This window comes from Poecilia reticulata, chromosome 16 (genome assembly GCF_904066995.2).
Source record: "Poecilia reticulata chromosome 16, P_reticulata-male-v2, whole genome shotgun sequence".
In the NCBI taxonomy this organism is placed as follows: domain Eukaryota; kingdom Metazoa; phylum Chordata; class Actinopteri; order Cyprinodontiformes; family Poeciliidae; genus Poecilia; species Poecilia reticulata.
This window is the reverse complement of record NC_088845.1, coordinates 5,765,494-5,788,136: the sequence shown is the minus strand read 5'-3', so window position 1 is coordinate 5,788,136 and position 22,643 is coordinate 5,765,494. Positions and strand designations below refer to the sequence as shown.

Genomic DNA, 22,643 nt, shown 5'->3' with positions numbered 1-22,643 from the left:
AGTGTCTTGTGAAATAATTTGGACAGCATAGTCATTTTCTGATTTTACAAACAGCAGAAGCTTATGTACTTTAACGTTTTAACAGCGTCGAGAAAAGAGCCGCCAGGAATGAGACGTCATTTTTTGCTAACTGTTGACCCTTTGCCCGTGACGTCACGCTGTCAGAACTCCGCCCACTCCGCCATGACGGACGTCAAAACAACCAATGCTTCCTTTGACGCTGGTCTAAAAACGGAAATCTGTAGCCTAACATCGCTCCGGTGTAGTTGATTTCTCTTCAGAAATGGTCATAGAGCCTGCATGGTCGGCTGCAGAAAAAAACTAGGATGCAAACCAAACTTATTTTATTTTATAACTTTTAATAAGGAAAGATGCGTCGGCATAGCAGGGCGCTAATCATAACAACTGTCAGCCCTCGATGTAAACGTGGATTTCCAGCCAACACGTTTTACAAGGTAAGATTAACGTTCATATACTTGGAATTAATTAATGTCACATGCTGTTTTTATTTTAATTATGTAAAGCACTTTGAAATGCCTTGCTGCTGAAATGTGCAGCAAGGCATTTCAGCAGCCTGAAATGCCTTGCTGCACAAGGCATTTCAGGCTGCTGAATTGATTGATCAATCAATTTTATTTGATTGATCAATCAATCAATCAAATAAAATTTGATTGATTGATTGATAAATATTACTTCTTTTTTTATCGTGAACAAAATTGCTAGCAAGTTAATATCTGACGTTTGGGGCCATTTTCTCTCGTCATTCATCAATTCACCTGCTTTTAATGCTTATGGGTCTTAAACACGCATCTCATTGATTCAGTAACATAACTTATTTTATCATGATGTGATAAACAGTCACCGTACTTTTACTTTAGTACTTTTATGTACTTTTACTTCATATACACATATACATAAGTAAATATTATTAGAAAGATATAAAATATGGCATTTTGGAGGAGGTACACGTGTGACCGTTGGTAACCATGGAGACCGAGCTGCACCGGTAACCATGAAGACAGAGCTGCACCGTCATGTAGCCTAGCATGTACGAAAATAAACTGGTTAGCATCTCGTTTTTTTTTTGTACGTTTTTAATGTTGCTCCGATGTGAGGATCACCTGCTGTTTAGGACATAGCGACATAAATCATGTGGTGTGAATTAAGGTGGGTGGAGGTATGGGTCCCACCTGACGTGCTTCTAAGCTAGCAGTTTCCAACTTTTATAAATCCCGCTGTCCATAAGCCACAACCAGATGTGTTGCGTTCACAGACAAATTAGCTCGACTCAAACAAGTAGAAGCCACGAATTAACTGGCAAAAACAACTTGGGAAAACAATTTCAGTCGCTCTGTTCAATATTCCCAATCCTCATTTTTGACGTCCGTCATGGCGCCTAAAGAAAATGGATGGATGGAAACATAAAATGTACATTGGTTATTAACCAATGTACATTTGATATACAAATGTACATTTGTACAAACTGTTCTTCAAACTGTATACAGTTTGAAGAAGTATACAGACCATCTATATTCCAGAAAACCACAAAACCTTACCAAGTATTTTGCTAAACGTGAAATAAAAGAAAACTTTTCAGAAAAATATTGGAGCTTGGTATAAGTAAACAATTCCTTAATATTAATTAAAAAAAAACACTAGTTCCATTATTTCACTTATAAAAAGAAATGTTTCCCTATGTTAAAAGTGAAATAATCTGTCAGTGTAACTCATACTTTCACATCAATATTAAGGAATTGTTAAAACAAGCTCCAATATCTTTCTGAAATGTTACTTGTAAATTACTTTCATCTTATTTTGAGTGTACTGAGGTATCTGAAGACAAAAATTCATTTTAACATTTTCCTCTTTTTGCAGTCTAGCAAATGTCACACTTAAGTGTAATATATTCTGCCTCAGTTATTTATGGCATGTTTGTTTAACCAATTTAGCGGAAATGTTCTAAAAGTACATATAAAAAATATTTTAGCACAACTGGAGATTTGAAATTGTCTTCTAAAATCATGTTTTGTTTCCAGGCAACATGAGCTGAAGCAAAGGTGTAGTTCTGCTTCTGCAGCATCAGATAAACTTGTGAGGTTTTAAGATGGAGGATATCTGATAAAAAAAGCATAGTTGGTTTTCAGCAAAAAACCTTTAATCCCACCTACCTCAAAACGGCTGCTTAAATGTCAGGTCTGCTTGACACTCCTGCACCAAACAACCTTATTTTCTTTTCTCTCTCAATGGAAGATTGAAGATCATGTGTGTGGGAATCAGTATCAGGACATTTTGTTATAGATATCATTTTGTAAGTCACCTGAAACTCCTCCTTTTCTCACTCTCTCTTTGCTCAAGCCTTGGCATTAAAAGTATTTTGAGAAAACTAATGGACTGTAAAAAAACACAATTTGAGGTAAAGCAGAGAAAAATATGGGAGAAACTCAACTGTTCAGATAAGAAATAATTGGTTGAGAAAACATATTATTTCTGGAATCACAAACATACTCTTTACTGTTAAATTAAGTTTAAATAACCTTTAAATCAGTTGTGGGGATCTTACTTTTACTATACTTCCAAGCTGCTTTTACTTCAGAATTTCACATTTGTAATTTGACCCTTTGCTATTTCTTAATAATTTTCTTTTTTATTATTATTATTATTTTAAATGGATTAAATGTGATTTAAAGGTACAACTGTACAGGCTTGTTTTATCTTTGTAAAATAGTTCTCAGAAGTTTTATTTAAGGATGCACATCGACCAGGTGGGTCTTCAGACTGAACTGGACAGGAACAAAAATCACCTGGATTTTCACCCTAAAAGGATTTTTAAGTTATCAAATAACACTATTCTATTTTCTGATGATGGCACATTAAAAATATCTGACAAATTACCTCCCTTACTTATGTGTGCATTCCTTATAATGTTTCTAAATTGATAATTTTCTCTTGGTTATAGAGTAATTCGAACATTTAGTGTTAAATGAAAAAAAAGATATTAAGATGTGGAAAAATTGTACCATTTGTATAAAACTAACCCTTTTTCAAACAGCTGTTTTTGCACTATATGTGTTTACAGTTGAGCTCAAAATGATTCAAAACAAAATTAGATTTAAATCTGGTAATAAATTAGGGTGACGCCAAACAGGCCTTCTAACCTCCAAACATTGAAATTAATTCAATATAAGTCATAGAAATTCTCATAAAAATGTGAAAAAAAGCAAAAATAATATGCTTATTTGGTTTCATACCAATCGAGAATTTTCCACTGGTTTTATCTCTATTGAGATGCTGATTTTTTTTAAATTAAAATAAAAATAGAAAATGGATAAATTATTGTTTAATTGATACCCTTTTTGTTTGGTTTATATCTTGAGATAAACCAATTATCTCATTTCATTTAATTCCAGAATTTTTTTTATATTGAACATTGAATTAATTGAATTGAATGAAATTGATTGGATAAAGGTATGAATGACATTGGGCTTAACTGTCCTAATCTCATTGTTCAATTTGTCCCAACTGTTGTTGTTTATTACAGCAATTATTTTGTCACAAGACTGCTTCATTAGATTAGTAACATGCCCATTAGAGTCTCTTTCAGTTTAATTACATTTCCAAAATGTGAAAAACTCTTAGATATTTAAACTGATATTCTTTAGAACTGAACGATGCGTACAGCGTTGCTAGCTATGCAATTTAGCTGCACAGCTAACAATTTAGCGATCTGAGTGCAGCTGGTATAAAATCACAGACTGACAGGAATTATGACATCCATCTAATCCTAAACAAAGATACCACCAACAACATGAGAATGTCAAGATCAAACACTTGGAATTGGATTGGGTTCTCTATAATTTAAAGCTTCTAGATTGTAAGCCACACTGCAAAAACACAAAATCTTACCAAGCTTTCTAGTGGAAATTTCTTAGTAGACTTGAAATAAGACAGAACTAACTAACTACTCAGCAAGATAATAGGAGCTTGTTTTAGGTAAATAATTCCTTTAATATTGATCTAAAAATACATTCTAGTTCCACTGGCATATTGTTTCTCTTACTGCAAGACATTTAATAGCAAGAACATGTTATAAGACAAATAGTTGTTTTCTTAATCAATATTAATAGATTATTTACATACACAAGCTCCTACATCTTTTTGAAAAGTTACTTCTAAGTGTACTAAGATATTTGCACCACAAACCAGACTAAAAATACTTGATATGATTTTGTGCTTTTTCCAGTGTAGGTGTAATTAAAATTGCACAGACAAGTTCTTTGTGACAAAGGTGAACAACTTTAAACTGCAGCTTTGGTTTAGATGAGTTTCTATTCCCAAGTAAAACCTCAAACAGCGACCAGACGCTTTATTGTCGAATATTTGGAGGAATATTTTGAAAAAACTAGCATACTAGTAAAATATGCAAACATGATTATCAGTGTCTTTCAAGAACATACGTTTGTTTGTTTGTTTATTGCATCTCTCTTTGATGCTGTGCATGCAGGTAGCATCTGCTTTCATAGAAACGTTGCGGTGATATTTCAGACCGCCATCCATTTGCAAGATGCATCAAGTGAAGGAGTTTCTAAATTCAACATGGCACCATGAGGGAAAAAGAAGCCAAATTACACCTAATAGAATAAACATGAGCCAAGACAGCCTCCGTGTTCTGCTGCACCTTAGTGTTGCATTATATCCTCTCTGCATCTCCACTGAGAGTCAGAAAAAAGCAGAGCTCCACCATGTTTCTAGTTGCTATCAAGTTGCTGCAAGAGATAATCATTGCTAATTTATCATTCTGACATGCTAACAGGGAGGGGAGAAACCAAACAGAGGGATAATAGCATCTACCTCGCAGGCATGGTTGTTTTTTTTCCCTTCTGATGCAGTTTTCAGCTTCTCCCTGTGGGATTTTTTACGCCAATAATGAGTAAATAATTGTTTTTGCATCCTTGTTTCCTGGTCCAATCAGGTTTGTTTGTTCGTTTTTCATGCTGGTTATTTTGCCCTTTCCTTTTGCTGACCTGCACAGCCTCCCGCCCGATGGAGAACCAGCTGTGCACGGGCCCGATCCCAAACAGATCCCAGCTCTGCCAGATCCCCTGTCCCATCGACTGCGAGGTGTCGCCCTGGGGGGCCTGGGGGCCGTGCATCTTTGAGAACTGCAACGATCAGACCGGAAAGAAAGGTACAAATATCAACTTTAAAGGGTCAGAATTATGTGAAATGGACATTTTTAGCTTTATATTGTGTTATGTTATTCCCTCATCTAAATCTTACCTGGAGAGTTGCTTTGATTCTTTCATGCGTGTTTGAGAAATCCTTTAATCTCCAAGGCAACCATTCAGCTGCACAAAGTGCCTGGGTGGATTTAATATTTTAAGATAATGTCATCAAACTGACAAAACATTAAGTTATGTGCAAATTCTGGCATTTTAAAAACTGAAATAAAGAAAATGACCACAAATAAGTGCAAAACAACACATTCAGGGAAAAGAAACACATTTTATTATATTAAACTCAACATGTGCCTCCAGTGACAATAATTATTTATATATCTTATAGATTTTATCGCTTACGGTTATATTTGCATTATTAATATTTAACACCTAGAATGAAGTAGTTGTCAAATAATAAGCATTTCCTCTTTGGGGATCAATGAAGTAAATTCTATTCCAATATTTACTGCATATTATTACTCTCTAAATGGCACAACAGGTTCATCAGATAGAAAATAACATTAGGACAACAAAGCTGGTATGAAAAACTGAGATCTTATGCATGTTTGTGTCTCGTATGTTTTTGGTTAAAATATGTTTGTTTTTCATCGAGTTGAAAAACAAACATTCAAATAATATGTTTTCCGCACATCCAGAAATTTCAGTAAAACTTCTGGATGTGCAGAAATTTTACTCAAATAAGTGTAGCAGTAATTCACAATAATATTACTAATTTAGAAGTAAATAGTATAGAGCAGTAAAAATACTATTTAAAGTTATCACTCTAGTAAATGTAATTGAATAAATATTATGGCTGGCAGACAAATGCGTCATGATGCAAGTGTTTTATACCTATATCAATATATCAATAATTATGGATTAGTTTTTTGTTTCAAATTTCTGAAATACTGCCGAACTGGATGTGTGACCTTATCCAGTTTTCTCTCTACGCTGTTGTTTTTCTTTTAATTTTTAAGCAGTTATGAGGCAAAGTGGGGAAACTTTAAACTGCTGCTGTGCCAGTTTCTCAGCAGGTCGTTGCTAGGTAACCAAGGAGTGAGTGAGTTGCTAGGTAACCAAAGAGTGAGTCAGAGTGGATTCCACCAACTTTGCTTAGCTGGCTGTGAAAGGTTGAGCTGAGCAGCTAAAGTCTTTCCTCTGCCTACATCTCCCAGAATGCTGTGCGGTTCTGGATCAGAATTCAGTGAATATTCCAAATATTGAATTGATTTTGATCACACGTCTATTGTGATTTATATTGTCACTGATTTATGCTTATATTGATGATAGACTGTATTCAAACCAATGGAAGGATATACACTGCTTAAAAAAATAAAGGGAACACTTAAACAACACAATATAACTCCAAGTAAATCAAACTTCTGTGAAATCAAACTGTCCACTTAGGAAGCAACACTGATTGACAATGGGGACCCTCGTCTGGTCAATCAGTGTTGCTTCCTAAGTGGACAGTTTGATTTCACAGAAGTTTGATTTACTTGGAGTTATATTGTGTTGTTTAAGTGTTCCCTTTATTTTTTGAGCAGTATATTTAGAAGTCTTTTTTTTTTTTTTTTTTTTTACCTATAGGCTTCAAACTGAGGAAACGACAGATTACCAACGAACCAACCGGGGGCCTAGGAAGCTGCCCTCACCTTGTGGAGGCCATGCCGTGTGATGAACCCAGCTGCTACAAATGGCAGCTGGTCAGCCTGGACAGGTGTATTCCTGATGACGGGAAGCAGTGCGGCCCTGGAACTCAGCTGCCTCAAGTTCAATGCATCAACAGTAACGGTGAGCGGAGGCAATTTGATCTCATCGTCCGATCGGATGATGGGATTTTCGCAGAGTGATGAGATGATGCGCAGATGGCAATGATGCTTTATTATGCTGTGTGTTTTCAAAACTGTGAGTCATTTGTTCAAATTAAGCACATCCGTCCTCTGAGACGGCGTTTCATGATTGACATCATCAAGCAAACAAGCTCTAATTTGCCCATCCCTGTACTGCGGTGATTTTTTTTTAAATCCACCTCCATTTGTCAAATTTAAAAAAATGACACACAGGCCAGGCTTTGCAAGAAAAACACCATATTTCTCAAGGTCACCTATCTGCTGACCCTCCGGCTTTTGGTGGACATTGACGTACGTGAGGAGATTTCCATTACACAACTCCTCTTCCCCTCATCCTTCCTCCCTCTGTCTTTTTTTTTAAACCTCTCCTGCTTTAACGCTTGCTTGATTCAGCTTTGCCACCCGTCTCCCTGCTGTCTGTCTCATTACAGTTTCCTCTCTGCACGCACAATTAAACCTCCTTCTCAGTATATCAAATCAGTGCTCAGAAACTCTGGGAGTCGGAGTAACTTCCACTCTTTGCTGCTTTACATTATTACAGCTTTCTTTTATTACTCCTGATATCTAAAGGTAATGTAATTAGCTCTGCGATAGCATAAGCTGCATTTCCATTATGAATACGCACAAAATGTTGAAATTTTGCTCATATAAAAAAAAAAATAAAAACAATTTAACAGTTGCTGTGTTTCCTTTAAATAAGAAACACATTTAAATCACATGAATAAGTTTGTCCACGCGACAAATCATTAAAGAGCATGCAGCGCCCTCATCCTCCAACCACTTCCTGTTGTCTTCTTTGTTGTTTGTGCCAGTGGCAACACCTGGTTGTTGATCATGTGACTCTTATGATGCAACAAAAGTGTTTCTATTTCACTAATTTTGATACAACCAAAAAACCAACTCATCCTAATAAAGTTTTTATTGAAAAATGTGATTTTTAAAAAAATAATTGGCGTTATTTTCAAAACGCCTTAATTTCTGCTCTAAATATGTTGTTCTTTCAGCAAATTGCATGCTTTTGAGTCTGTATACTCTAGTTAACAATTAATCGATTACTAAATTAGTTGATGACTATTTAAATAATCGATTAATCACGATTAATTCGAATAATCAAATTAATCGTTTCAGCCCTAATCCTGACTAGTACATTTTACCTTTGGAAAATATGAACAAATTGTGCATCAACTTTTGAATATCAAATAAACAAATGAACTATTGCACTTTATTGGAAGTTCCAGACAAATCACACACTTCACACAGCATTCAGACGGTTGTATTTTAATGAGTGGAGCGGATCGTGTGAGCGGTTTCATTAGTTTTAATGTGTTATTTAGAGTTCAGAGTGCTGTACATTTGCTTCAGGCTCCTATCTTGATGGTTGTGTTTCAGTTCACCTGCCGTATCGATGCTGATGAGAAACTAGACGCATTTTAAACAGCTTAAGGAATAAAGCCTCGAATTATTTTGGCTGTCCTGAGTTTAACTCTTCTGTCTGATAGAAGGGGCTGCAGGGACACATGAATAACGAATAACAAAAGCACAAGAGTGTATCTTCACTTTCCTGCCTCTACTGACGTCACTATATGAGAAAATCATGCAAAAAATATCATTCAAAAGCACAAAATTTGATTGTCAATAGGATTTTTCTCTCTTCGCTATGAAACAAAAGAACAGACTGGATGATATATAAACTAGTGGGCTGCCAGTTGTGCCTATGGTAAAACTACATTTTTTAAAATCTTATGATCATATTTAATTGGGAAAATCTGTAGAAGTGTAAATGATTTAGAAAATGGATTTCAATTGGCTTAATAACTATAGCGATTAGGACTGAAACGATTAATCAGTTTAATCATGATTAATCGATAATTGAAATAATAGTTGCTAACTGGATAATATAGACTCAAAAAAAGCAACTGCTGAAAATAAAAAGTTTGAGTGTGTAATCATAAGAATTGAGCAACAATTTTTAGAGACCAGATTATATTTGAAGTTACATTTCAAAGTAAAAGGAACAAATAAAAAAAGGAAGCGATTGGGAAGAGCAGTATTAATCACAAAACCACAGTATCATCATTACTACCATCATTAACCATGAGATTAACACAAATGTTACTTTTAGAAGAGTAAAAATGGCAATCAGAATATCATCATGGTAATTAATAAAGCAGGCAGCTGTTGGCTTTCAGGTTATTTACAAATCTCATCTACATAAATGTTAATTTTATGCTCAAATGCAGTTACTTATAAATAAATCTAAGCAGTTTATGTATAAAATGTTGGTGCTCTGTACGGTTTTACCTGTAGAAACGTGTTTTTTGTTCTTCTTTCTCTGTGACTTCAGCTGATTGATCTCCTTCACATCTGATGAGAATTGATTTGTTCTCTTTGGATTTTCGATCTGCTTTTCGCCTCGGCAATTTTTCACTGCGACATTGTGGCCGCGTGTTGTGTTTTTTTGTTGTTGTTTTTTGTTTTTTCACTGTGTGTGTACCAGTCATAAAAACCCCCAGAAAAGGCCACCCAGCCAGGCCCCAGACAGCAGGCGAAGGTCGATACAAATGTTATTGAAACTGGCTATTGATATTCCCAAAGCTGACTGCTTGGCCACTTAGTCGGGGAGCTTTTTCTTCTCTGCATACAGAGCGTTGAGGTTTCTGCCCTCATAGTGGGTGGTTCTGTTCATTCATGCGTCTTTGTCGGAGCCTGAGAAATACGCAGGTCCCTTGTCGTTTCTTATTTTCATGCTTTTCCGTTTCAGTCATGATGGGTTCACTGCGTCTCAGTCAAAGTGACATCTCAATATAAAGTCGGCTGCAGTGAGGGTTTTGGTTCAATTCAGTCATGGAAAGGTTTGCATGTATTTTTTAAGAGTATACATATCGCTTAACCACCTGATTTATGGCAGAGTATCAAGTAACTCACTCAGATATGTGGGTTAATATAATCCACTTATAGCGGCTACTAGGAACTCATCAATAAAACATGAACAATAGCGATGAAACACAGGAATCCTATGTGAATTTGCGCCTTTCATGTGAAGTGCCCCCATTTTCATGGAGATTTCTTGGAGCTAAAGGTCCACCACAATGAATATTTTATCGAGAATTCATAATAAAATACTGTATGCATGCTAAAGTGAAAGAAAATATTCTTTATCACTGGATGAAAGCAGAAACAACAACTTCAGTCAGCCTAGAAATATCCTACATGTTTCTGCACTGCAAAAACAGAAACTCTTACCAACTAATTTCAGCCTGGTTTCCAGACATTAAATTATATTCTCAAATCTTTCATTAAACATTATTTCCATATATTATCCAGTAATATTTTCTGTTTTTAATATCCTCATCTGAAACATTTGAACTCTCGGAATAAGAAAACTTTGCAGTCAAATAAAAATAACAAAAAATGACCAAATTTCTGACCTATAAACTTTATGTTCTAAGGTACCAATAATACAATGAGTTATGTAAGATTTTTCATTATTTTAATACTGACCCACTCAATAACTGTATCTCAATACATCTGTGTAATCTCCATAGATTATTCTCTTCTTTACAAATCCACTCTTATGGATTTCTTTTTTTCCACTGATTCATAGAGAAAAGAATCAGATTAACCCAAATCCTGCATATCACATGCAAATGTGTACATTCAAGAGATTACATTTATTGTAGATTCTGCAGGAAATGTTCAGTCAATAATATATTGTAAATCTTTTTAACATCTGTTTAATGATTATCTATCTCAAGTAGTCAAATTGGAGATTTCTGAACTGCTGAGTAGTTGTGCACTGTATTCATATGGGGGTCTAAGCCTCCAATGTAAATTGAATTAAATGGGAAAAAAAATGTCAGATTACAGAAAACGGGAGTATCTGCTGACCTTGTTTTCTTGTACATTCTCATCCTGGACAACTAGTGCGACCTTAGTGTCTATGTTTTAAGTGAGGGGTGTTTTAATTGATTTGATATTAAAATTTTTCTCTAAATGCAACCAAACGTTCATTCAAATGCAACTTTGCAAGCCAAAGAGGTCAACCACCCCGCAGCTCACATTTGCAAAATCTTTTTTTTTGTCCATCAACTCAGCTATTTTTGTGCAGCAAAGTGTTTTGTTTGAATAATGCAGTTGGCTAAAGGAGTCGACATTTTGACTGTTAAACTTTCATTAGTGTCTTCTGAGCAAAAGCAGCACAAACAAAACTTTTTGCTGCAAAAATGTAGTTGAGTTGATTGACACCAAATTTGTCTGACTAAACAAGTTGGGGTGTGGATTTGGTTAACCTTTCATGACCTCTGGTAACTTTTAATTTATTCATATCTTTAAAATGACACAAATATAGCACAAATGTTTGACAATAATTTTGCTAGATTTAGCAACATCAGAGAGCAAGTTGTGGACTAATTTTCCTCAGTGTCTTATAGATATAGTTTGCTGAATAGTGGTCCAAACTGCATTTTGACACTAATCCTCTTATTATTCTTATTACTTTGCACTAAAACTCAAATGGCGACTCCTCACTTTCAAGAGAAATTGCAGTTTTAATTACACTTTACACGCCACCTCATTAATACAGAGAAATGAAGGAGCCATATTGTCATAATTACCAAACATTTACACAGACTTAGGGTAATGTTGCTACAATTAATTTGTTTTCCCTTATCTCCCGAATGTAGCCGTTGATATTTGTTACCTGAAAAGCCAGATGGCAGCTTGTAAGTTGTAGAGTCTATTGGGAAATAAATCGCCCACAACAGGAAATTAAAAGGAAAGCCACCTGTCTTTAATTTAAGCACAAATTTGTTTTTCATCCATTTCTTTCATGTTAGGTAAACTCAAATGACTCCATGGTCTGACTCACAGATGGGAGCTGATTTAAGTGGAAGCACTTTACATTTTAAGTCCATGTTTTTACTCCAAATAACTTCATATATTAACTATAAATGGTGTTCTCCTGTTTCTTTTTTACAGCAAATAACCCCAAAACAAACAGCCTCTATAAGCGTTTAGTTTTCAGCATAGAAAAATGGAAAACATCCAAATGCACTTGAAGTGTAATAGACTTAATTCGAGTGGAGATATTTGCTGAACAGCTCAAAAAGATTTTTTTTTTCTTCTTCTCAAATGAGACTTATTATGCAAAATTCACATTTTGCACCTTTATATCTCCATTTGTATTTCTACTGCTTATAAAAATAGTACCAACCACTTAAAAAAAACATGCAGTTGGTTAATATTTTGTGGTGCCTGGGAAAATTGGCCGTTTAAAAAAGCTCCAGATTAAGGCACATTCTGCAGGCATTGCCCGTTACCTAGCAACACCAGCCGAGCCCAGCCCGTTACCTAGCAACCCAAACGGAGCTCCAGCATGGTTGGTCAGCTGATTTTGTAAGCGCTGCACAACGGCTGCTGGAAAAGACAAAGGCTTTGTTGTCGATTTCCCATTCAGAAACAAATTGCTGCTTTATGTTGCACCCATTTTTAAGTTTGAGTGTAAACGTTGAGTTGGAGGGCGTGGCCATCAGAAGTTTATTTGGATTTGAAGTGACAAGACGCCCTAAAACAGCTCATTCTAATTGGAACTCAGACTAAAATTTAATTATCTAAGAATGATCTTCTGCAAAAAATTTAACGTGTTTTGTGTAGCCCATAAACCTGCTCTAACCTGTTAAAGAATGTTTAATATGTCGCCTTTAGCAAGAAGATTCAACTGGTTAATAAACCAACGCTGTTCTAAAGGTTCCCAACCAGAAGGCACAGTTTATGTAAATCAAAATTTTTGTAGTAAGTTGTAATTACAGTTGTAACATCGCTGGTTCTGACCGGGTTGTGTCTGGTTTTTCTCCAGGGGAGCTGGTGGACAGAAGCCTGTGCTCCTCCTCGGCCGTTTTGGAGCCCGTTTCCTGCGAGGTGCCCTGCGCCAGAGACTGCGTGCTCAGCGACTGGACGCCGTGGTCGACCTGCTCCCAGACCTGCTCCAGCAAAACCGTGGAGGGCAAGCAAATGAGGACCCGCTCCATTCTGGCCTACAACGCCGGGGAAGGTGAGTCCGCTATGAGAAAACATTCAGATGTCGCCTTTTCCAGTCGTCCTCTGCTGTCAGCCGCAGAGTGTCTGATTTCACACTTGTCTGCCTTTGCGTTTGTCCTTATCTCACAGTCTGCTTATCTGTCCCGATGATTATTTCTGTTGGTCTGTCTCCTCGCCTGACACTCACTTTTTATCTCGCTGTCGGATCTTTTCTTGTTCTTTGGAGTTTGAACCTGTGTGTGTTCTCCTTTTTGTTTTCTCTCCTCTCATCTGGGTGTGCGTTCTGCTCAGTCACTGCGATGGTTGTGGCGTGGATCACAGTGATGGAGGGTAACGGTTCTAATTAAAGATTCCTGGTAGCTATTTTAAACCTCTAGCTATGTGTTTGCATAAAATAGTTGACTCGTTTGGAGCTCAGAAGAAATGTTGTCCTTTTAGGCCCCTTTAGGGGGAACTTATAATTGATTTTGAATTAATTCAGCTTGTTGCTGCCTAATTCAGTCAGGCCTTGTTGGTCTTGTGTGAAATAGCCTGACTGTTGTTCTGCTGCTGTGGTATTAGTTTATTCGGCTTTAACCTGCCATAATAACATTTAAAATCTGTTTTTTATCAAGGTCTGTCACGGGTGCCCCAGTTCCCAGAACTTTACGGTAATATTTGACTCTTATTAGACTAGATGTAGCTTTTAGAGGGACTATGACTTCATTAAATAACTGTCTCTAATCTTTGTGAATATACATACTTAAGAACAATAACTAAAAGAATCCCTTTCTATCTGCATATCAGATTATCTGATTAGATTTCGAGATCCCTGGCTGATTTTGCAGCTTGTCTGTTGCATATTAATAAAGGAGAAACTTGTTGGAACTGCAGGAACCACTCAAAGCGTAAGACGCAGGGATCATATTAATATGCAGCCACCCATGTTTGCACGGGACTCTGTGTTAATTAGTGCATTAATAAGCAAATTAATGACCTAATTAGCATAACTGCCTATTCTGTGGTGATTATGGAGGGACTTTGGAAAGCCCTAAGTGCTTCTCACTGTTTGACACCCATCAGGATGAATGATGCTCAAGATTCATGTTAAGAAGCCATTTGTGAAGGAGACGCAAAAAGTAATTATTCTTGGAAGCGTTTGCCATTTGCGACAAAGAAATGCAATAAGAAGGAGCAACATTTTGACTAGTCGTGTTTAAAAAACAAATACGAGATAAAAAACTTGTTTGAGTGATTGATCATCAGGAAACTTAAAGGAGATGCAAAATTCAGATTTTGCACATTTGTACTTCCATTTGGGTTTCTACTGCTTCTAAAACCAGCCCAACTGCTCAAAAAAACAACAAATAAGCATCCAACCATTTTTTGGCAATTATTTCTTGTTTTTTGGTGTCTGGAAAATGAGTTGTTGTCAAAAATCAGCTGGTACTGTCAGTTATCTAGCAACCCCAGCAAAGCCCAGCCGGACACCTAACAACCCAAGCTGAACTCCAGCATGTATGGTCAGCTGGTTTTACCTCTGTATGTGCTGTACAATGGCTGGTGGAAAAGACAAATGTATTGTTGTTGACTTGCCATCCATAAACCACTTCCCGAATTCTTGTTGGTTGTACAGAAGGATCCACTTCTGCTTTTCCAAGATGTACGGATGTATAATGTATAATATTACAGATGTTTGCAACCATTTCCACGTGCGAGTCTAAACGTTGAGTTGGGGGGCCAGGAGCTTATATGGATTTAAAGTGACAAGAAACTCTAAAAGAGCTCATTTTGATTGGAGCTCAGAATATAATCTCATTATCTACGAAGGATTTTATTCAAAAAGATGTAACAAATATGCTTTTTGTAGCACATAGACCACATATGTCTAACTTGAGGCCCAAGAACCAAATCTGGCCCGCCGTAAAGTTTTTGTGACCCACAGGGTCATGTGAATAGAACCTTGAAAATAACCCTGTATCTTTAAATAATATTTCATCAATCAAATGAAAGAGTTTTCAACTTAAGAGGATTAGGACCACACACACACACACACAAAAAAATTCTTGGAATTTTTGATTTATTTATTTTTTCAAAATTATTTATTTTTCTCAGAATTTACCAGAAAGTCCAAATTCTAAAGAAAAAAAAGTCAGAATTCTAAGAAAAAAAGGTCGAAATTCTTACCCTTTCTCAGAATTTTGACTTTTGATCACAGGAGACTAAAACCAGAGTTTTTTGTTAGTTTTTTTTTCAGTGGCAGTAATCGTCTTGCGTAATTTTCTGTATTTGTATCCTGCCAAATTACATCGATGTGAAATGATGTTCATCATTATCTAACTTTAAGAAGTCTTTGAGAAGTCTATTTACTAAACTTTTAGAGGTTTGTTATTGGGTTTTATCAATACATTGTACCACAACTGGAAATCTGGAGTTTGAATCTTGAACTAAAAATGACTGTGACATTACTGCCATAGACGAGTGTGTGGACGAGTCTGGAATAATAGAAAAACAACAATATTTCCGGCCTTTATTCCCCGTCCTGCTGTCTGTTTGCTGCAGTTGTCTCATTGTTGGGTCTGATCAGCTCCTTTTTATCTTCTCACCTTTCTTTAGCGAAGCCACAGAGTTCAATATTCCCTGAGAGCTGCTTCAAGTGTAATTTAATGTCCCACCTGCAGCTGCTTCCAGCTCATTTTCACATGTCATGTTCATGTTGGGGCTGTTATCGCTCAGTCCGCTCTGGTTTTCTGGCACAGTCAGCAGGAAGGAAGTCGCAGAGATCTCGTTGTAGTAGTTTGGCTCCAGTGTGTGAACGCCGCCTCTCTATTCAGAGCTGGCTGCCTGACAACTCCGACAATGAACTGCTGCTGTGGAGGACTCTCCGCCCTGCGATACCTCTCAATCTGTGCTGAAAGCTTTAAGTGTCTGAAGCTCTGCTCCCAGTCCGTGACTGACTGCTGCCTCACCAGAAATGGAGGGAAGACTGTCAGGAAGAGAGAAACAAGTTTGGAGATTTTAAAACCGTGTGAATAACGCAATTAAAAGTCCAATAAACAGCTGGAATTTGAATTTATGGAGTCCATCCATCCATTTTCTTACACCCTTGTCCCTCAGTGGGGTCGGGAGGGTTGCTGGTGCCTCTCCAGCTAACGTTCCGGGCGAGAGGCGGGGTCACCTGGACAGGTCGCCAGTCTGTCGCAGGGCAACACAGAGACACACAACCATGCACACACACACTCACACTCACACCTAGGGACAGTTTGGAGAGGCCAATTAACCTGACAGTCATGTTTTTGGACTGTGGGAGGAAACCGGAGTACCCGGAGAAAACCCACGCATGCACAGGGAGAACATGCAAACTCCATGCAGAAAGACCGGGGCCAGGAATCAAACCCAGAACCTTCTTGCTGCAACTCAGCAGCTCTACCAACTGCGCCACTGTGCAGCCCAATTTATGGAGCCACTCATGTTTATTTATTTTTTTTTTTTTAGCTTTATTGTTTTTGGGGGGTTTTATCTTTAGGTGGTAGAGTATCCAAAAAATATATTCAAGTAAGAGTAATTTTACTTCAACATACTTTTAGTCCAGTAAAAGTAAAAAGTAGCCGTCCAAGAAGTTACTGAAGTAAGAGTTAAAAAGTATTTGGTAAAAAATTGGATCCAATCATTTAATATTTAAAAATTACTTAATCAAATGGACCAAAATATAAAGTGAAGTGGAAATTTTAGAATTTTTATGCCAAAATGATATAAGTAACAAAAAATAAAGCAAAAGAAACATTTTTCAAATCAGTTTCTTTCAATAAAAAAAACAAATGAATCTTTAACAGAAACCACAGGCGTGTGTCTGTGTCTGGTGAATTTTTGGTTAAAACATGTTTGTTTTTCATTCAGTGGGCAGAAAATCCAGAAATTTTACTCAACTAAGAGACATTTTTTAAAAATTCTCAAGTAAGAAATACATCATATTAAAAATACCTCTAAAGGTACATGTAGTCAGAAAAAGTTACTCAAGTAAATGTAGTTGAGTAACAGTAAGTAGTTAGTACCCAGCTCTGCTCGCCTGTGACTCTCTGCTTCCCATCCTCAGGCGGCTCCCTGTGTCCGAACAGCAGCGCCCTGCAGGAGGTGCGGAACTGTAACGAACACGCCTGCATCGTTTACCACTGGCAGACGGGGCCCTGGGGGCCGTGCACCGAGGACCCCTCCACCGCACCGCTCAACACCTCCGCAGGGACGCGTCCCGCTGCGGACGCTCAGGGCCTTTGCTCCATGGGAGTGCAGACCCGGAAGGTCATGTGCGTCCGGGTCAACGTGGGACAGGTGCCGCCCAAAAAGTAAGCAGATCTCAGTTTTATCTAAAGCAGGAAACCTTCAAGGGCAACGTTTGGCAGGGGCAGTGTTGTGTAAAATCGGCTTTTGGTAACACTTTATTTGAAGGGGGGTGAATAAGACTGTCATAACACTGTCATAAACATGACGTAACACCTGTCATGAACATCAATAAGTCTTTATGAATATTTATGACTGTTGTCATAAAGCGTCATTCGGTAAATCATGACACTTTTAATACAAAGTTGACTTTATTCAAAATGTCTTTGTTATGACAACTTGACATTAATCTAAACAAAATTGTCCACGTTATGACAACTTGAGGCCCAATTTCAAGGCATCAAATTACAAACTTTGAATTCTTTTAAGTCATGTTTGATAACAATTGAAGCTAACACAATCATTTGATTATTAATCTTAGTATTTATAAATGTACCCATTTCACAAAATATAAAAAAAACCCAGTAAAATCTAAAAGCTTCTTGTTTTGTTCTGGCGTTTAGCAAATAAAAACATTATGGCTCATCCTTATTTATCCAAGACAGGAAAGGTTTGGTCTGAATTAATACCAGAAGGGAGGAGAAAAGTTTGACGTTTTTATATGTACTAAAGTATGCACAATAAATAACCTTTGAATACATTCAAGAAACACTTAAATAGCCCAGAAAATAAAAATGTAAAGTTGATTCATTGACTTGACTGATCATGTTTGAAGAATATTTTCCCTCGCTGCATAAAACGTGTCAGAGGTATTTTTTCCCTTTCGTTACCGCTCGGTTTCCTGGAAACGACTTCTCCAGGAGATTCAAAGGTCACAAAACCTGCAGCAACTTCATCAGGGTAAGAAATGGGTCATTTAGCATGAGCAGTAAAATGTCACTGATGTACTCCATCACCTCGGTTTTAAAGCCCGTAGAAGCAAGCGATCAAAGTCCTGCCACTTTCTTCAGTCACATCTTCTGCTCTCCTGCCAGAGCTGCAGCTCCCAGCCGGCGTTGACGCTCAATAATCTCCGCTAAGCATCTCGGTGACGAAAATCTGGAAGACGAATTGTGAGTCTTACCTGGACAGGAGGCAGATTCATCCAGGCTAAAATTCATCATTTGTGAAAATTTAAACTCAAATTTTACCTGCTCAAACTGAGCACACAATAACTAACATAAACAGACGGGTTATAGATTTTGTAAGAATGGATGTGGAAATCACCGTACAGAAAGACTCATCTATATTGTAGCACTTTTTGGATCAAATTTAATTAGGAGCATATTTTGCTGAACTAAAGTCTGCTTTTGAGTTAAAGTCACCAAGTAAAATGTGTTCCTGTTTACAACAAAACCATAGAAAATGCAAAAAAGATGAACAAACATTTTCCATTATGAGAACATTCTAATTTGTTTGTAATCATTTTGTGTTAATTAAAAACATAAAGTCTCCACCTGGATCAACCATTAGTGCTGGCAGACAAAACATGTGTAAGTTTTTAATTGTAATTGAAGGGCCACACAAAATCAGTACAGGGGCCACGTATGGCCCCCGGGCCGCACTTTGGACACCGCTGTTGTACAGTAAGCCAGGCCTGTCGCAGTATGCAATTAATCAATTAAACACATAAACTGAATCATTTCCATTGTGATGGTTCATATTTTTTGAAGGATAACTTTGATTACTGAAACTTTAGAATCCATTTTATTTACGGTTTTTGGTCGTCGTGTTTTATTTTAGAATATTTTCCAGTCCCATTATTAATAAATTACTTGGTAAAATAGACTCAAAACAACAATATTCTCAATATTTCTTTATTGCAACAATTTCTGGGATAATTTTTTATTTAGCAAAATGTGTTATTGTGCCAATGTTTGTTGTTGTTGTTTCTTTTTTTAAAACATAATTTGTCTTCACTTTGGGCAATATTTGAATTAATAATATTAATGTAGTGGCTCTTTAAATACACAAAATTGTTGTTCTTTGCAAAAAGACAGGCTAAAATAACGAAATACATTTTGTTGACTATTAAATTTTCACACCACATTGTCTATAGAGGCTGAAATAAGTTTAACATGTTGAGTGTTTGAATTAATTCCTGCAGGTAATTCAAGAGTTTTTGTTGCAAACTTTTCTTTCTCACCTTATAAAATCAACTGTGTGCAGAGATTAAGCTGAATTTCTTTTGTGAATATCTATCTAAAGAAGAGAAACGGAAAAAATAATCTATTTTTAAAGTTCCAACACTGGTTTTTACTAACCCCAAACCCTCTGACTTTTATTTGACACCAGCTTGTGACTGCATCGCTCTAATTCCTGCGGATGCAGACATCAAACGTTGCAATCAGATGCAGCTGCACACATCATTAGAAAGTCTATTTTTGGTCTGACTGAGTCTCATTAAACAGAAAGACTTTTTATCTTAATGATTTTTTAAACTGATTTATTGAAGACATTCTTGTAATCAGTCCTCCAGGGAATAAAAAAAAGTGATTAAATTAAAAGAAATAAAAGATGAACAGAAATATGAGTTTATTTGTATCCAGCCAATTAACATCGAATGTCATCTGAAGGCATTTTGTAAGATAAGCAGTTTAGTTTGTTTCAGAAACTGTCAGAGTAAATACTTTTCTTTTTTTTCCCACCAGTTGCAGCTTTAATGGGAATCGGTTCTTGCTCAGCACCGAAACCTTTTAATCAGAAGCCTGTGGCTTTACGAAGTTTAAAAGCTAATGAAAAAACTTCTCTGCGCCTCGTTGGGTTCAGTCGGGGTAATTTCTAAACCTGAGGTTTAACACTGATTAAAATAATAAAACTGGGACTACAGACTTACAACTTGCTTTATTTCAAACAATACTAATCAACAAATGACTTTAAAAATGCAGACTTTAATTATTTCTGTTTGAATATTGATTAAAGATACTGACTTTATATTGTTAAAGTGATTCTGTTAAAGCCGACATGAAGCAGTTATTCCCAATTATGTATTGATTATTTCATATATATTAATGTTAGCTATAACATGATTTTTTTTTTATTGCTACTTTCACTTTTATGTGTTCAAATAAGAGTAAATTGTTTATTACTCTCTGGTTATCATCAGTCTGCAGTCAGAACTTCCTGTAAGAATAATAAAATAATCAAATAATTAATGAATTTCTAATGAAATGAGTCATAATTAGGTATAACTCTGATCGATATAAGGCAGCAAACTGCTTCCAACAGGATCTTAGTTTGTTCATGAAGATGAATTAAGACTGGAAAAGGTTTGATGCAAATTTGCGACAATAAGCTAATAAGTATTCGATCATTTTCAGTTTATTCACAGCCCTATGTTCCCTAATGTAAATTCAGAATACACTTTCATAAGAAAAATATATTGGAAGAGATGATTTAGGTACGTGAAGATCTAAATTATTCTCTGGTTATATGGAAAATCAGTAAAATCTGAAAAGATGAAAATTCTTTTCATCTTTTTGTTGTTCATTGAAAAAAAAATAGGACAAACAGAACATCATATAAACATTTCAATTCTTTATTAAATTAAAAAGCACTGTAAATGTAACATTTTTGCCAACATCCTTACAGCATAAATCCATTAGCACTAAATTAGTGAACAGTATTTTTGTAATGTTTCTGCTGCTGCTTTGTGAGCTTTAGCTCGACATTTTCTGAACAGCTGCTCCAGTTTTCTCAAGTCTAAAATGTTTGCTTGTTTAGATCCTTCCTGTTTAAAATGTTAGCTTGATAAACACATAAGGAAAGGACATCAGTACCTGCAGATGTCTGCAGATTGTGATGAAAACAGGGGCGAGATGGGAAGTGCCAGCAGCGTGAGCGTAAAGTGAGTCAGAGAGAAAACAAGCAGACTGACAGAGCTGGTTAAGTAAACGGAGCACACCCAACACGAGTCCCAGTTCGTATCTTTCCTTTGCAGGCGACCACAGATAAATAATCTCTGTGTCCCTGAAAGCCTAATTAACCCTGCCGTTTTGGGCACTGGTGATTTCTCATTGATGATAATGACGGTAATTAAATGGGATTGATACTTTAAGGCAATTTAATCACGAGGCAGATGAGAGGCAGGATGTTTGCGGGTAACTGTGAGGACCACACCACATGAGGCGAATTCAAAATGGATGAGTTTACCCAAACATCTGTCAGAAAGTTCAGCTCAGGGCTTGTCGCTTTCGCTCCAACGATCCCATCGACAACACCAGGACCCGAAAGCAGAGAACAATAAAGTCAAGGAGTTCTGATTTAGTGTATTTTTTACTCATGTCAAATTAATTCTTGGCTTTTTTGACTATAAATAACATTTAATTGAATTTTGTTGGCAAAAAATGGGCTCATGAGTTGAAATTCTTGTGGATTTATTTTTATCCAAATGGTAAAATTGTTAAAACTTTATGACACAAACAAGCATTTGGTAACTTGTTCGTATTTTGCAGAGCTCAAGCTTTTGACATAATTTATGGTTGTATATTTGATCACTGTTGAGGAAGGCAAACAAGATAACCTGTGTTTGGGATCATTGTCCTGTTGGTACACTACGCTACCATCTAAGATTCAATTGTCTAGCTGCTGTTTGATTTAAGATCAAGATCTTAGTTGTAGTCCTCTAAAGTCACTGGAAAAAATGAAAAAAATCCAAGTCACGTATGATTCAAGTCAAGAAAAGACATAAATCTTGATTGGTGAGTAAAGGATGAGAACAAACGTTTTTGAGTTGGGGTGTGTTTACGTCAAGGCAAACATGGTTGGTAAAAATTAAGAGAGTTGTCCCTGTCTGTGTTTAGTCCGCTTAAATCAAAACTTTAGTCCGGTTCAGGGAAGTGCGAATCCGTAATCGACTAAAAAAGCAAAACCTGGGTCTTGGTTTGGTTGAAGTAAACTCTGGAGCGGTTCGAATGCATATGTGGATGTCAGCTCCAAAAGCAGGAAGCGGACTACAGCGCAGGACATTCTGGGTAGATTAAACCAAAACAAATGTGCTAGTTTAGCGCTAGCAGGAGAAATGGCTCATGGTATTTTACCAAAGGGAAGATAAATCCTACAACTGTTTAAATCTGACGCCACTACGTTTTTGTTTGTTTCGTGAAAAAGAAAGTTGCTCTCAGTGTCTTCTTTTGAGGTTTTTGTGTCATTTTCTCCAGTAGTTCTTGGTGCAGTGCCCCCACAGGGGAGGAAATGAACAGTTTTTCAGTTTGTTTGGATTATTTGTCGCATTGCAGTGTGAAAG

The 22,643-nt window shown here is 36.6% G+C and overlaps 1 protein-coding gene across 1 annotated transcript in view; it reads left to right on the top strand.

The window, feature by feature from the left end:
• thsd7ab (thrombospondin, type I, domain containing 7Ab) overlaps positions 1-22,643 on the top strand; it is a 226,273-nt gene that overhangs the window by 129,834 nt on the left and 73,796 nt on the right. Inside the window, exons 6-9 of the mRNA XM_081597176.1 lie at positions 5,030-5,185; positions 6,807-7,010; positions 12,924-13,118; positions 17,178-17,424. Of these exons, the coding sequence (XP_081453302.1) occupies positions 5,030-5,185; positions 6,807-7,010; positions 12,924-13,118; positions 17,178-17,424 (802 nt within the window). The remainder of the gene's footprint in view (positions 1-5,029; positions 5,186-6,806; positions 7,011-12,923; positions 13,119-17,177; positions 17,425-22,643) is intronic.